Below are 10,933 nucleotides of genomic sequence, written 5' to 3'. Positions count from 1 at the left end.
CCCCTGATCATGCGAGTGGCCCTCCTCTGGACCCTCTCCATGCTGTCCACATCCCTCTTGAAGTGCGGCGCCCAGAACTGGACGCAGTACTCCAGCTGCGGCCTGACCAGTGCCACATAGAGAAGGAGGATCACCTCCTTGGACCTGCTTGAGATGCATCTGTGGATGCATGACCCTGTAATAAATTCTATCCCAATTTATTGATATTTGCTCTCAACCTTTATTAATCATGTTATTGTTATCTGAGAATTTCCTTGATTTTTAAAAAAAGATTAAACTTAATCTATAAATCTAAATAAGTGACCCAAAAGCAATGTTGCCATCTGCCATCCCTAGTGAAGATATATAGTATCACTTTTAAACAGTTGTTTTAATTGTAGGGTCAGATTCTGACTTGGTGTCAGGGATTGCCCCCAGGGGGCCGCTTGCTTGGGACCACTGTGGTCATCTCTGGTCTCTGAGTCCCCCTGAAGCCAGCTCACATGTGCCTTTTAGAGCAGTCGGGGAGCTCTGGCTCCTTCCCACTCTAGGACCCTGGCCATTCAGTCCCCCATCCTCTCTGGTTCTCTGTGGCCGTGATTCAGAAAGCCAGCATCCCATTCCTCTCCTGAGAGAAGGGCTTTATCTATTGTTGGAGAAAACAAGTGCAACCCAACCAGTCCCAAACAGCAAAGCAGGCAGCTCCTGTGGAATAAAGGTGTTTATTCGGGCAAAGGTTTTCTGCCCCTCTCTAAAGGGTTAAACAGTCCCCCTGCCCTCAGTCCATCCTGCACAGCCCTGAGCACCCCTAAGTTACTTAGCTGTTTCCTTTGCAGTGTGCCTGTCTCCTAAGCCCCAAAACTGCTCAGCTGGTCTCCATCTTCAGATTCCCCCAACAGACAACACTCTGCTTGCTCATCCCTGCTGTGTCCATTGGCACATTTTTTTCTCACTGACTCTCCCTAGGTGTTAGCTGTAATCCCCACCTTTGTGAAACTATCAGCAAAGCTACTACAGTCACTATAGACAGATATGTCTTCACTCATGGGCTAGGGACAGACATTCAAAAACCCTGAGCCTGAATTGATTCAATCTTTGCAGGTTAGTCTAACCTGGCTAGGCTAAATCAGTTTTGTAACCAGACAGATATTCCCTCTGGACTGAGGAAATTTAGGCACATGCCTGCAGTGGCTCAGACTAGAAGCTAGGGGGCGCTACAGTAGCCCTCCCTTCCCTTCTGCAGGGAGTAAAGCTGAGTGGGGCATGGCCAGGCCCTGGGCAGGACTCTCTCACTGCGGAGGTCTACCTGCATGGTCCCGGGGCTTCCCCCACTGGCTGCTCAAGGGGCAGGAGTGCTGGCAGCTGCCTGCCCCGGGCTACCACTCTGAGGCAAGCTGGGGTGTGCAGTGCATGCATCTGTTGATGATACAGAGCTTTTCAATCTCCCTCCTTGCTTTGTTATACTGTCTGCAGCAAACTGACAGGTGAGCAAGCTGAGGGGACAGATGCTGATAACAGTCTTTATCACCTGATTAGCAAAACAGTAGCCTCTCTCCACATTACTTCAAACTTCTTAAACAGCTTACTGCCTGTACTGTTGATTAGCTCCAAAAGCCCTAAGTGGTGACTGTTCTGTCTGCCTGTTGCAGCAAAATTGGAGAGATACATACACACAGACACCTCTCAACATTAGCTAGCATACCACATGCTGGCTATGGTCTGTGCTGTGGCAGAGAGGAGGAAGGGATCTCTTCTTAAGCAACGAGTGGTGAGGCAGGTGGGGAGAGGGGGGGCGCAGGTAAGCTGGAAGACCCTGCTGTGCCTGCAAGTCTGTGCCAAGCTCCAGCCAGGGAGCAGAGGGGGAAGGCCAGCCCTGCTGTGGAGCAGAGAGCTCCACCCAGCCCAGAGAGCATGGCAGGATGCCGGGGGACTCTGATTTAACTTAAACCAGCAAGGTGTCTGGGACAGACATTGCATAAACTGGTTTGAGCCAAATCAATTCAGTCTGATTACATTCAACCAGGTTTATCTCAGACTGGTTTCAGCCATTTTCAGACTGGTTTATATGCATTGAACATCTGTTCTGTTACAGGTTTAAACCAGTTTCTGATCACTTAAACTGGTTTATGTGTAATATCTATCCCTAGCCATGTAGACCAGCAAATCTAGCTTCACTGTCTCTTCAACCCATTCTTCCCCATGGAATAACTCTGTAGGTAAACTGAGGCACCCAGCATCATAATAACACAGACATTTAACAAAGAAATATTCCGACAGCACCCACAGTTTGTCACACCTGAGAACAGTAGCTAGAGCACACTGGCCTGCAAACTGAGTGTACAGCTGCTCCGCCAGGCCACCAGGGTATACACACCAGCTTCCCCTCCCTCCCTCTCTTCCCTGTTCCTCTGCACACAGCTACAACCCCATGCCTTCTCTTCCCAATATTCCCTGGCACATGTGCCCTGCCCCGTTCCTATTTTACTGCTTTCCTTTTACTACTGAACATTCACAACCACATACAGTGAGTTTCCTACTGCTCTTGCCCTCTCTGCTGAATCCAGCACAATGAATAGATTTGGAAAATGAATACTTCGGATTCATTCTGTCATGTTTTTGTTTGTATTTTCATAACTGAAAGCTTATATTAGAGACTGGTGCATAAATCTGTCTTCTTCAAAGAACCTCATGAAGAGGTGCCCTTTATCAAAATGTCCCATTGCTTCCCACCATTCTCAACAGGAGAGAAGACAAGCTACCAAGAGCTGGTGATATCTTTGCTATCAGGATGCAAGGAGAAACAGATGGAGAGCAGATACACAAGAATATTGGCCATCTTTGCTGTTCCTTAGAAAGCAATGGGAGATGGTGGCCATTTTGAAAGGGTGTTGTTCAAATTTTCAGTTATTAAGAAAAATACTGAAAATACCACTATGCTTCATGCATTTTTTTAAATGTAGCCAATGCTCAAATGTACGTATGTTTGAAGAATCTGCATTTCATCTTTACTGAGAACATCTGTGACCAAAAAAGCTGACGTAGGCTGCTAAATTTCTTAAAGGAGCACCCTGAGCTATTCCCACAAGTGATGACAGCTGCATTTTGTCACAGAGGGCAGGTCTCCCCTGCAGAGACTGCAGTTCATGCACATGGACCCAAGCAAGCTTTAAACTAGCCAGCTTGAGTCTTTGTTAGCAGTGTTGCAAAGGCAGCACCAAGCTAGATCCACACCGATCTACTTAAGCTTCTCCAGTTAAGGGGGTTTGGCAGGTAGTGCCGAATTCAGTGTAGCTGTTTCTCTGCTAGCAGTGCCCAAGCTGGTTGGCTTCAAACTATCTGGGATATGTTTCCATGAGCTGCAGTCAGTGTTCACTACATGTACCCACTTGGTGCTGCTTTCTTTAACTCGGAGGGGAAAGTGCCTGCAAAAATATTAAACTGGTTCATTGATTAACAAGTCCACCTAAGCAAAGGAGCAATCTGATCGGAGACACCCCCCCAGGTTATGATTTTAAAATCTGACAGGGGGGTTCTCATCTCTTATGGGGAGCTCAGCCTTAATTCATACTCTGTTAGTGAACTTGTTTTTTTAGTTGCTAAGGCAAAGAACTCACTGCTTGCACCAGGACCCTCAGCCTTTCAGGTGCTGATTTGGTGAGTTTTCTATCTTAGCTCAGTGGTGATGTGTAACTGCCCATCACCCTTTCTCCTCTCTGCAGGCCGCCCCACTGTGGCATTGTGTTGCTATGGCTTCTGCATTGACCTCCTGATTAGGCTTGCAGGGGTGATGAATTTCACCTACGAAGTTCACCTGGTTGCTGATGGTAAATTTGGCACCCAGGAGCGGGTGAGTTTGGGTGTCCCTTTGCCCTGCATCATGCTTTGACTCAGACGAAATGTACCTGAGCAGCTAGCACCAGCCTCAGGGGTCTCTGGGAGTACAGGACAAACAAGCAGAGCTGGCACCAAGGACAAACCCTGTGGGAGAGCAGCGGGTGGTGAGAGCAAAGGCAGAGGTCAGCAGTCTTACCCACACTGGGAACTTCTGAACAGCCCCAGTAGACCTGCTGCTGCCGCTGCCGCGTATCCTCTGCCCACCTTGGCTGTTGCTCTTAAAGCAGCAGTGGCCAGGAGCTATTTTGGGGTTCCTGTCATGGGCATGCTGCTGGGGCAGAGACTCTGCAGGGGTAAGGGGCGATTCCAAGGTCCTTCCTAACTTGGCACCTGGGGCAGATGTCCCTCTCACCCAGCCCTAATTATATTACTGGAGCTACTGCTCCCTTTGCTGTCCCCAGTGAGTGGGTTTGAATATACTGCAGGTGGCGAAGTGGGGGCTTGCAGAGCCTCAGCCTGGTGAGAGCAGAGCCAGGCTGATCCTCCCTCCTGGCTCTTTGCAGGTCAATAACAGCAACAAGAAGGAGTGGAATGGGATGATGGGAGAGCTCCTGAGCGGCCAGGCTGACATGATTGTGGCCCCCCTCACAATCAATAATGAGCGTGCACAATACATTGAGTTCTCGAAACCATTCAAGTACCAGGGACTCACCATCCTTGTGAAAAAGGTAAGGGCTGGTGCAGCCAGTGCCATGAAACTGGCTGTCCCAGGGACAGGGACAGGGACTGGTTAGTGAACCAGGATGGGCAATGGCAGTCTGAGGCGGCCACACCTCTGTACTCTTCTCTTCCTGGCCCAGATCCTCTTAGCCAGCTCCGCACTGCCTGCTTCGTTAGCGATGACACCAGAGTAAGGCAGAAGTTCCCGTGGCTGAGCATGCAGTCTCTGGGTTCCATCCTGCCAGAGACGGACTGAACCCTCCTGGGCAGGAAATGGGCATGGATCCTCCCTCAGATAAGCCCCTCAGACCACAAGCCCTCACCAGCCGCAGCAATAAGAGCTTTCAGGTCTCTCCTGCCCCAGCAGAGATGCAGTTCTCCTGGCTCTTCGGGGCCTCTATACTCCAAACCTCCCTGCTGGGTGGCTGAAGACTGCTCGCTGTTTTAGGATCTAGCCCATGGCCCATTGAAGTGAGAAGTGCTCAGACCTCTTCAACCACCCAGTGCTTCCTCTGGGGCTGTCCTGGGAATGTTCTCTTCGGCCTTCCCTGTCCTGGAGCAGGATTGCATCCCTAGTGCAGCTGAATTCATCGATGCAGGGCCTCGCCACAGTTCATGCTGAGGCTTCCAAAATGAAAGAAGTCGGGAATCAGGGGAACAGGTTATGCGGCTGTCACAGCCACAATGGGGAAGTGCAGAGGTCTGTATAGCAGGTGACTGAAGATTTGGCTTCTTGAATGACTTCATCTGACAGGCATGAATGCTCTTTTCCTCTCCTTCCTGTATGTAGGAAATCCCCCGCAGCACCCTGGACTCATTTATGCAGCCTTTCCAGAGCACGTTGTGGTTGCTGGTGGGACTCTCTGTGCACGTGGTGGCTGTGATGTTATACCTCTTGGACCGCTTCAGGTGACTACACTTTGTGTTAGCTGTCACGTGGATGAAGATGAGAGTGTGCGAAGGGGGGCACTTAGGGCAAGGTGGGTTGGGGATATGTCTACTGGGGAGACTACCATGTGGCTGCCACCTCTGAGAGCCCCAGCTGGGTTACTGAAATGTGCTCCACATGGGGATATCCCAGCAGCCCACTGGGTAGCTTGGAGCAGGCTCTTAAGTTTTCTCATACAGGAGAGAAGCTTTAGGCAGTGGCATACAAGTGTGAGTCCCACATTGTAGAGACACCCTGGGTAGTGAGCGTGGATGTGTGATATTGAGGGGGTGGGGGCAGCTGTGGTCTGTAGGGCAGTCACCTGGGTCTGGGAATGCCATGAGCAGCCTCATGAACTGCTCTAGTTCGGGAGTCCTGGGAGGCAGCTGTGCGGCACTAGGGCTCCACGTGTCAGCAAAACACTTGCTCACATCTTTCAGCCCATTCGGCCGGTTCAAAGTGAACAGTGAGGAAGAGGAGGAAGATGCCCTGACCCTCTCCTCTGCCATGTGGTTCTCCTGGGGGGTCCTGCTGAACTCTGGAATTGGAGAAGGTAAGTCACCCACACCCAGATGGTGCTGAGAGAGCAGGGCCAGCTGCATCCTCCAGATCACAGGATGGGAAGATTCACCTCCCCCTCCTTCCCTTTCAGGAAAGTGCAACTGAGGAGGTGTAGTGCCAAGGCTTTCCTAGGTGTGTGCACAACTCTGCTTTGGGTCTGTGTAACGGAGGACCCTGACCCCTGTTACTGGAAGGAAGTAAAAGCAAGGGTAGGTGGAAGGCTGGCAGACTGTGGCTTATGGGGAGATAGGCTGCGAAGTGCAGGCTGCTCATAATTAACTACATGAGCAACAACACTGAGAGTCAAAGTAGTGGAGCTAAGAGAGCTGCGTGAGAGAGAGCCAGTGCATACTGCAGGAAGCCCAGCTGCAAAGAACAGCAGAGGAAAACAGCACAGGAAAAAGGGCCACAGGACTCAGCCTGCAAGATAGGGGAATGCAGGGCTGCTGACTGGGGGTCTTGTTACACCTTATGCTGTGAGCCTCCCAAACGTGAACGGGTGTTAGTGCTGGCTCCAGTTTGGAGCAGTCACATGTTGAGGCCAGCAGGGGCCTGGAGAAGTGAAAGGTAAGTATTGGCTCCGTCCAACTCCAGGCTTCCCCCCTGGTCCTGGTGGCTCCCCCTGTTTTCTCCCCCTGCCCCTGGGGCATTACTTACCCCGGATGGGGTGTTTAGGTTAAGATGTAGACTAATGTCCGTAATGTACACTCCTAAGTGCAATATGAGCTGGGTAGCATGGATCAAAGATAATCCTGCCCTGGAGTAGCTTAACTTTGAGCTGCATAATAAGTGCTTAAAACCAGTTTCAGGTATTAACATTAATTAACAATCCAAGGGTTACTAGCTCCAGGAACCACCCAAAATTACCATGTAACACGGTCCTGAGATAAGTAGCAGCTCCTGATCCTTGTTACCAAAGGCACAAGTCAGGTAACTGGAATGGGAAGGAGAAAGGGCCATTGTAAGCCTGGCTAAGAATCACTAAAGCGTTAGGGCAGTGATTCTCAGCCAGGGTGATGTGAGATCCTTTGAAGGGTGCCATGAGGTGATAGACAGCTAAGAATAGGTTAAGGCTTGTCCCTGTCTGTCTGATCCCCCACCCCCACTGTCCGGCCCTTTTCCTAGGAGGTAAGCACTGTAATCTATGTTAGGTTTTGAAACTGGGTACCACTTGGTTCACAGAAGTTATGGAGGGGTATCTTGAGCTCAATGAGGGGAGTTTCAAGTCCAAAAAGTTTGAGAACCACTAGGCTAGATGCCCAGAGCGGGCCAGATCCTCAGAATGGAAGGAGCTCTGCTAAGAGCCTCATAAAGATAGACAATTTTAGGTTAGATAATCATTTCCTTTCAGAATTTTGTTAACCAGAGGTTTAGGCATGGCTACAGGGCTGGTTGGGGGCACAGGGTGTGCCTTGGAGACGCTCTGTGCTTTGACTCCTGCAAGGATCTGGGACCTGGTGGGCTGAAACCAGTATAGGGCCAGAGACCCCAGTGAATAGTGGGCATGGCTGTGGGGAAGGCTCAAGGCCATGATTAGGGCCATGATTAGTGCCATTAGGGCACAGGTGGTGACTGCAGGGCATGGAGATTTTAGTTTAGTGAGAAGACCTGAGGCCCAAGACACTGGGGCAGGGCTGGGGGCCCAGAGCAGAAAGAGAGAATGAGGCATCTATGGCCTCATCCCAGTTTCTGAAGGCAGGCTCCTACTTTAGTACTAATATTCCATCACGGTGTGGCAGGAGGCAGCAGAGCAGGTGAGGGGCAGCAGATGGGAGGACCAGTCAGCATGGCCTCCTGAGGCAGGCCTCACCAGAGACTGCTGCTGGCTACCCCTTAGACAGGTGCCTTCTGCCAGGCTTTGTGACAAGAGAAGCCTGCAGTTAGCAATGATACATTTGGATGTTGAGAGAACAGACGTGGGAACCATGTTTCCAACAAGGCTGGAAGAGATGTCATTTGTCCTTCCCTTCTTGTCCACTTAGCGCAGGCCTAGACCTGCTTATGCTTCAGCATTTTCTGCTGCATAGGCATCTCCTGGACCTGACACTGACTGAGGGCAAACAGCATCTCTTCCACCTTACCTGGGAGCATACTTTCCATTGCTGCTCTGGCCACATCATGGATTATGGGCACATCTGCATGTGTATTAATGCACCATCTTTACAGAGCATTAAGTTCAGTACCTATAATAACAGGTACTAACTCAATGTGCAGTAACTGGTGCTGTTGCGCAGTAGCGCCAGTGCACGTTCTTTTAGTGACGCTAATTCGCAGTAGACTAATTCTACTGCACATTAGCACATTAGCACAGCTTTTGCTATGACGTGCTAATGTGCAGTAGAATTGGTCTACTGTGCATGTAGTGTCTCATGTAGATGTGCCCTATGTGTGCTAGCTCCTTACTACAGCAAGAGCTCCCTTGTCTGTTTGGTATCCTTGGTGGGATCCTCCCTTTATTCAACACAAGCAGTCACTTCCATGCCTGTGTTGCTTGTGTCTCTGGTGGCAGAGGGCAAATACTGGGTTTGCTTCAGTGCCTAGGCTGCTAGGAAGTCAGTCTTTACTCCACCTAGATAATCAAGCCAAACTTGAGGGCATCTGAACCCCAAGCTTTTGGGCTTGGGCCTGTACATAGGATGCCTGCCAAACGATTTGGAAGCATCTGAAGCCCCAGGCAGGGGTGAAGGATGTTTGCCGGTAGTAGAGCCATATTTGGCTCTTGAATGACTCATGGATTTGGAATTGATTTGGCTGTTTTGACTTGGAGCAAGAAAAATTTTCCTTAAAAAAAAAAAAAAAAGTAATCCTCCCACTGATTAGATAACAGCATTTCCACCTCACCCAGCCACAAGGTGCTTAAGGCACATATTTTGCCAGGTGATCCACATAGATCTCAATCTCGCTTCCCAGTGTGATCCACTCGGTGCCTGGGCAGTTGAGGTCTCATCACAAGATTTTCCAAGGCGAGCTGACCTTGAGCAGGCGTCAGTAAGAGGGATCTTGGGGCAAGTCAGTCCAGGTTCCTTCCTGAGAAGCGAAAGAGCAAACTGCTCATGCTCTTTTCTACTGACATGCTGATAGATGGGGCATGGTGATGGGGTGGGTCTGCCATGTGACTCCCATAATGCCTTTGCAGGACAAATCTAAACCCACTTGTAGGGATTAGGACAGACAATGAGGTTTGTTTTCTTTCTCACAATATCTAATTGATGGTAGCCCTGCCTGTGTGTGCCTGCTCTGTGGAGTCTCTACCTGTTGACGCACATGGAGCTGCCATTTTTGTTGCTAAGTTTTTCTCATTTCCCTGGCAGGTGCTCCCCGGAGCTTCTCTGCTCGGATACTTGGCATGGTGTGGGCCGGCTTTGCTATGATCATTGTGGCTTCATATACTGCCAACCTGGCTGCCTTCCTGGTGCTAGACCGACCTGAAGAGAGAATTACAGGAATCAATGACCCCAGGGTAGTGTTATCTGGTGCATGCTGGCAAATATGTTAAATATTGGGCAAAGCAGGCTTCATTATGTCATGCAGAGATGCAGGGTAGATGCCAAGGTACAAAAAGGACTGATGTGCATCTCCTGGCCTGTACAACATAGCCTGTAATCAGGAACACTGCTAAAATAGCATCTGGCTTTAATGTGGGTAGCAAACCTGATGCCACTAATCATTATAAATCCTCAGGGCTCTGAGAGTAGGGACTAGAGTCAAACTAGCATTCTTCTGGTTACCCTCTTCAAATCCAAACATGCTGCTCTCTATTCCTGCCCTTCCCACTCCCCTGTTGAAACACCAAGCACATATCTGGGTAGGGAATTGTTCTACACTCGGCACCTTTTTCTTCTTGCCACATCTGCCACTCCAGCTTCCTCCTGTTGTGCCACAAACGGTAAGAGGCAACAGTGAGGCGAGGTATGACATCAAGCAGATAGGCTTGAGGAGAAGGAGGGGAAGACCTGTGGCAGACACAAGCCCAGCTTCATGTGATGAGAATTAAATGAGGGTAGAGGAGGTTAGAAATATATGAAGGGTCTGTTGTAAGTGCAAAACCTTTTTGTTCAGAGAATGGATCAAATGGATCTAAGAGTAAATTCTACCCCACTTCTTTTGGTTACTGCTCTAGGATGGATGGGCAGACAGACAGGTAGACTTTCTGACTTACATTTTTAATATAAAAATGTTGAAAACAAAAGGAGAAAGGCTGAAGTGCAGAGCTCCCTGAGGGACTGAGTATAAAAGCATTCATCAGTAAAAAAACCTCCTGCTATCCCCAGAAGATGCAACCTCTTCCCTTGCTCCCCAGTGCCCTTTATCTGGTGACGCTTTTAGGACTAGCCGACCATCTTCCACTGTTCCAGGGTCTCCCTTGGTGGCCTGGCATGACACAGACTGGGCAGTATCATCAGGGGTGGGTTGATGGGTAGACAGATAGTAAGCCTGTGCAAAGCGGCTAGTATTTGCTTCGGATTCGGCCAATTCGGGGGACAGTAATTCGATTCAGTGATTTGGATCACTGTCCCGATTTGAGTCAGCTGAATCTGATTTGGAGATTCGGCTGCTGCCAAATCTCCAAATCACACAGGCCAGGCCCATCCCTCACCCGCTCTCCCAGCCTGGCAATGGCTGCCCCATCCACCCCAGCTCCTGGCACTTGGAAAAAACACCCCCCGACTCAGCGGGTGCTGCCAGGTGGGGGGCTGTGTCCACTGCCCCATGCTGCTTTAAGAAAAAAAAATGAGAAAAACCCTGGATTCACAGTTCCTGCCTGGCAGGGGGGGCGTGATCCCTGCTGCCCCCCATTGCCCCACACTGCGTGGGGGGCTCTTCCACAAGCTGTCCCAAAGCCCTGAAGCTGCTGCAGGAACAGTGAGTCCTGGGGTTTTTCTCAGGGTTTTTTTTTTTTTTTTAAAGAGC

The 10,933-nt window shown here is 50.0% G+C and overlaps 1 protein-coding gene across 1 annotated transcript in view; it reads left to right on the top strand.

Moving 5' to 3' along the window:
• The window catches only part of GRIN1 (glutamate ionotropic receptor NMDA type subunit 1), an 81,868-nt gene that overhangs the window by 50,184 nt on the left and 20,751 nt on the right, over positions 1-10,933 (top strand). Inside the window, exons 11-15 of the mRNA XM_019510275.1 lie at positions 3,699-3,826; positions 4,377-4,541; positions 5,324-5,442; positions 5,902-6,014; positions 9,334-9,482. Coding sequence (XP_019365820.1) covers positions 3,699-3,826; positions 4,377-4,541; positions 5,324-5,442; positions 5,902-6,014; positions 9,334-9,482 — 674 coding nt within the window. The remainder of the gene's footprint in view (positions 1-3,698; positions 3,827-4,376; positions 4,542-5,323; positions 5,443-5,901; positions 6,015-9,333; positions 9,483-10,933) is intronic.

The sequence above is a fragment of the Gavialis gangeticus genome, unplaced genomic scaffold (genome assembly GCF_001723915.1).
Source record: "Gavialis gangeticus isolate Ggan-Ray unplaced genomic scaffold, GavGan_comp1, whole genome shotgun sequence".
In the NCBI taxonomy this organism is placed as follows: Eukaryota; Metazoa; Chordata; order Crocodylia; family Gavialidae; genus Gavialis; species Gavialis gangeticus.
Note: the sequence above shows the minus strand (reverse complement) of the source record. Positions and strands in the feature narration are given on the sequence as shown.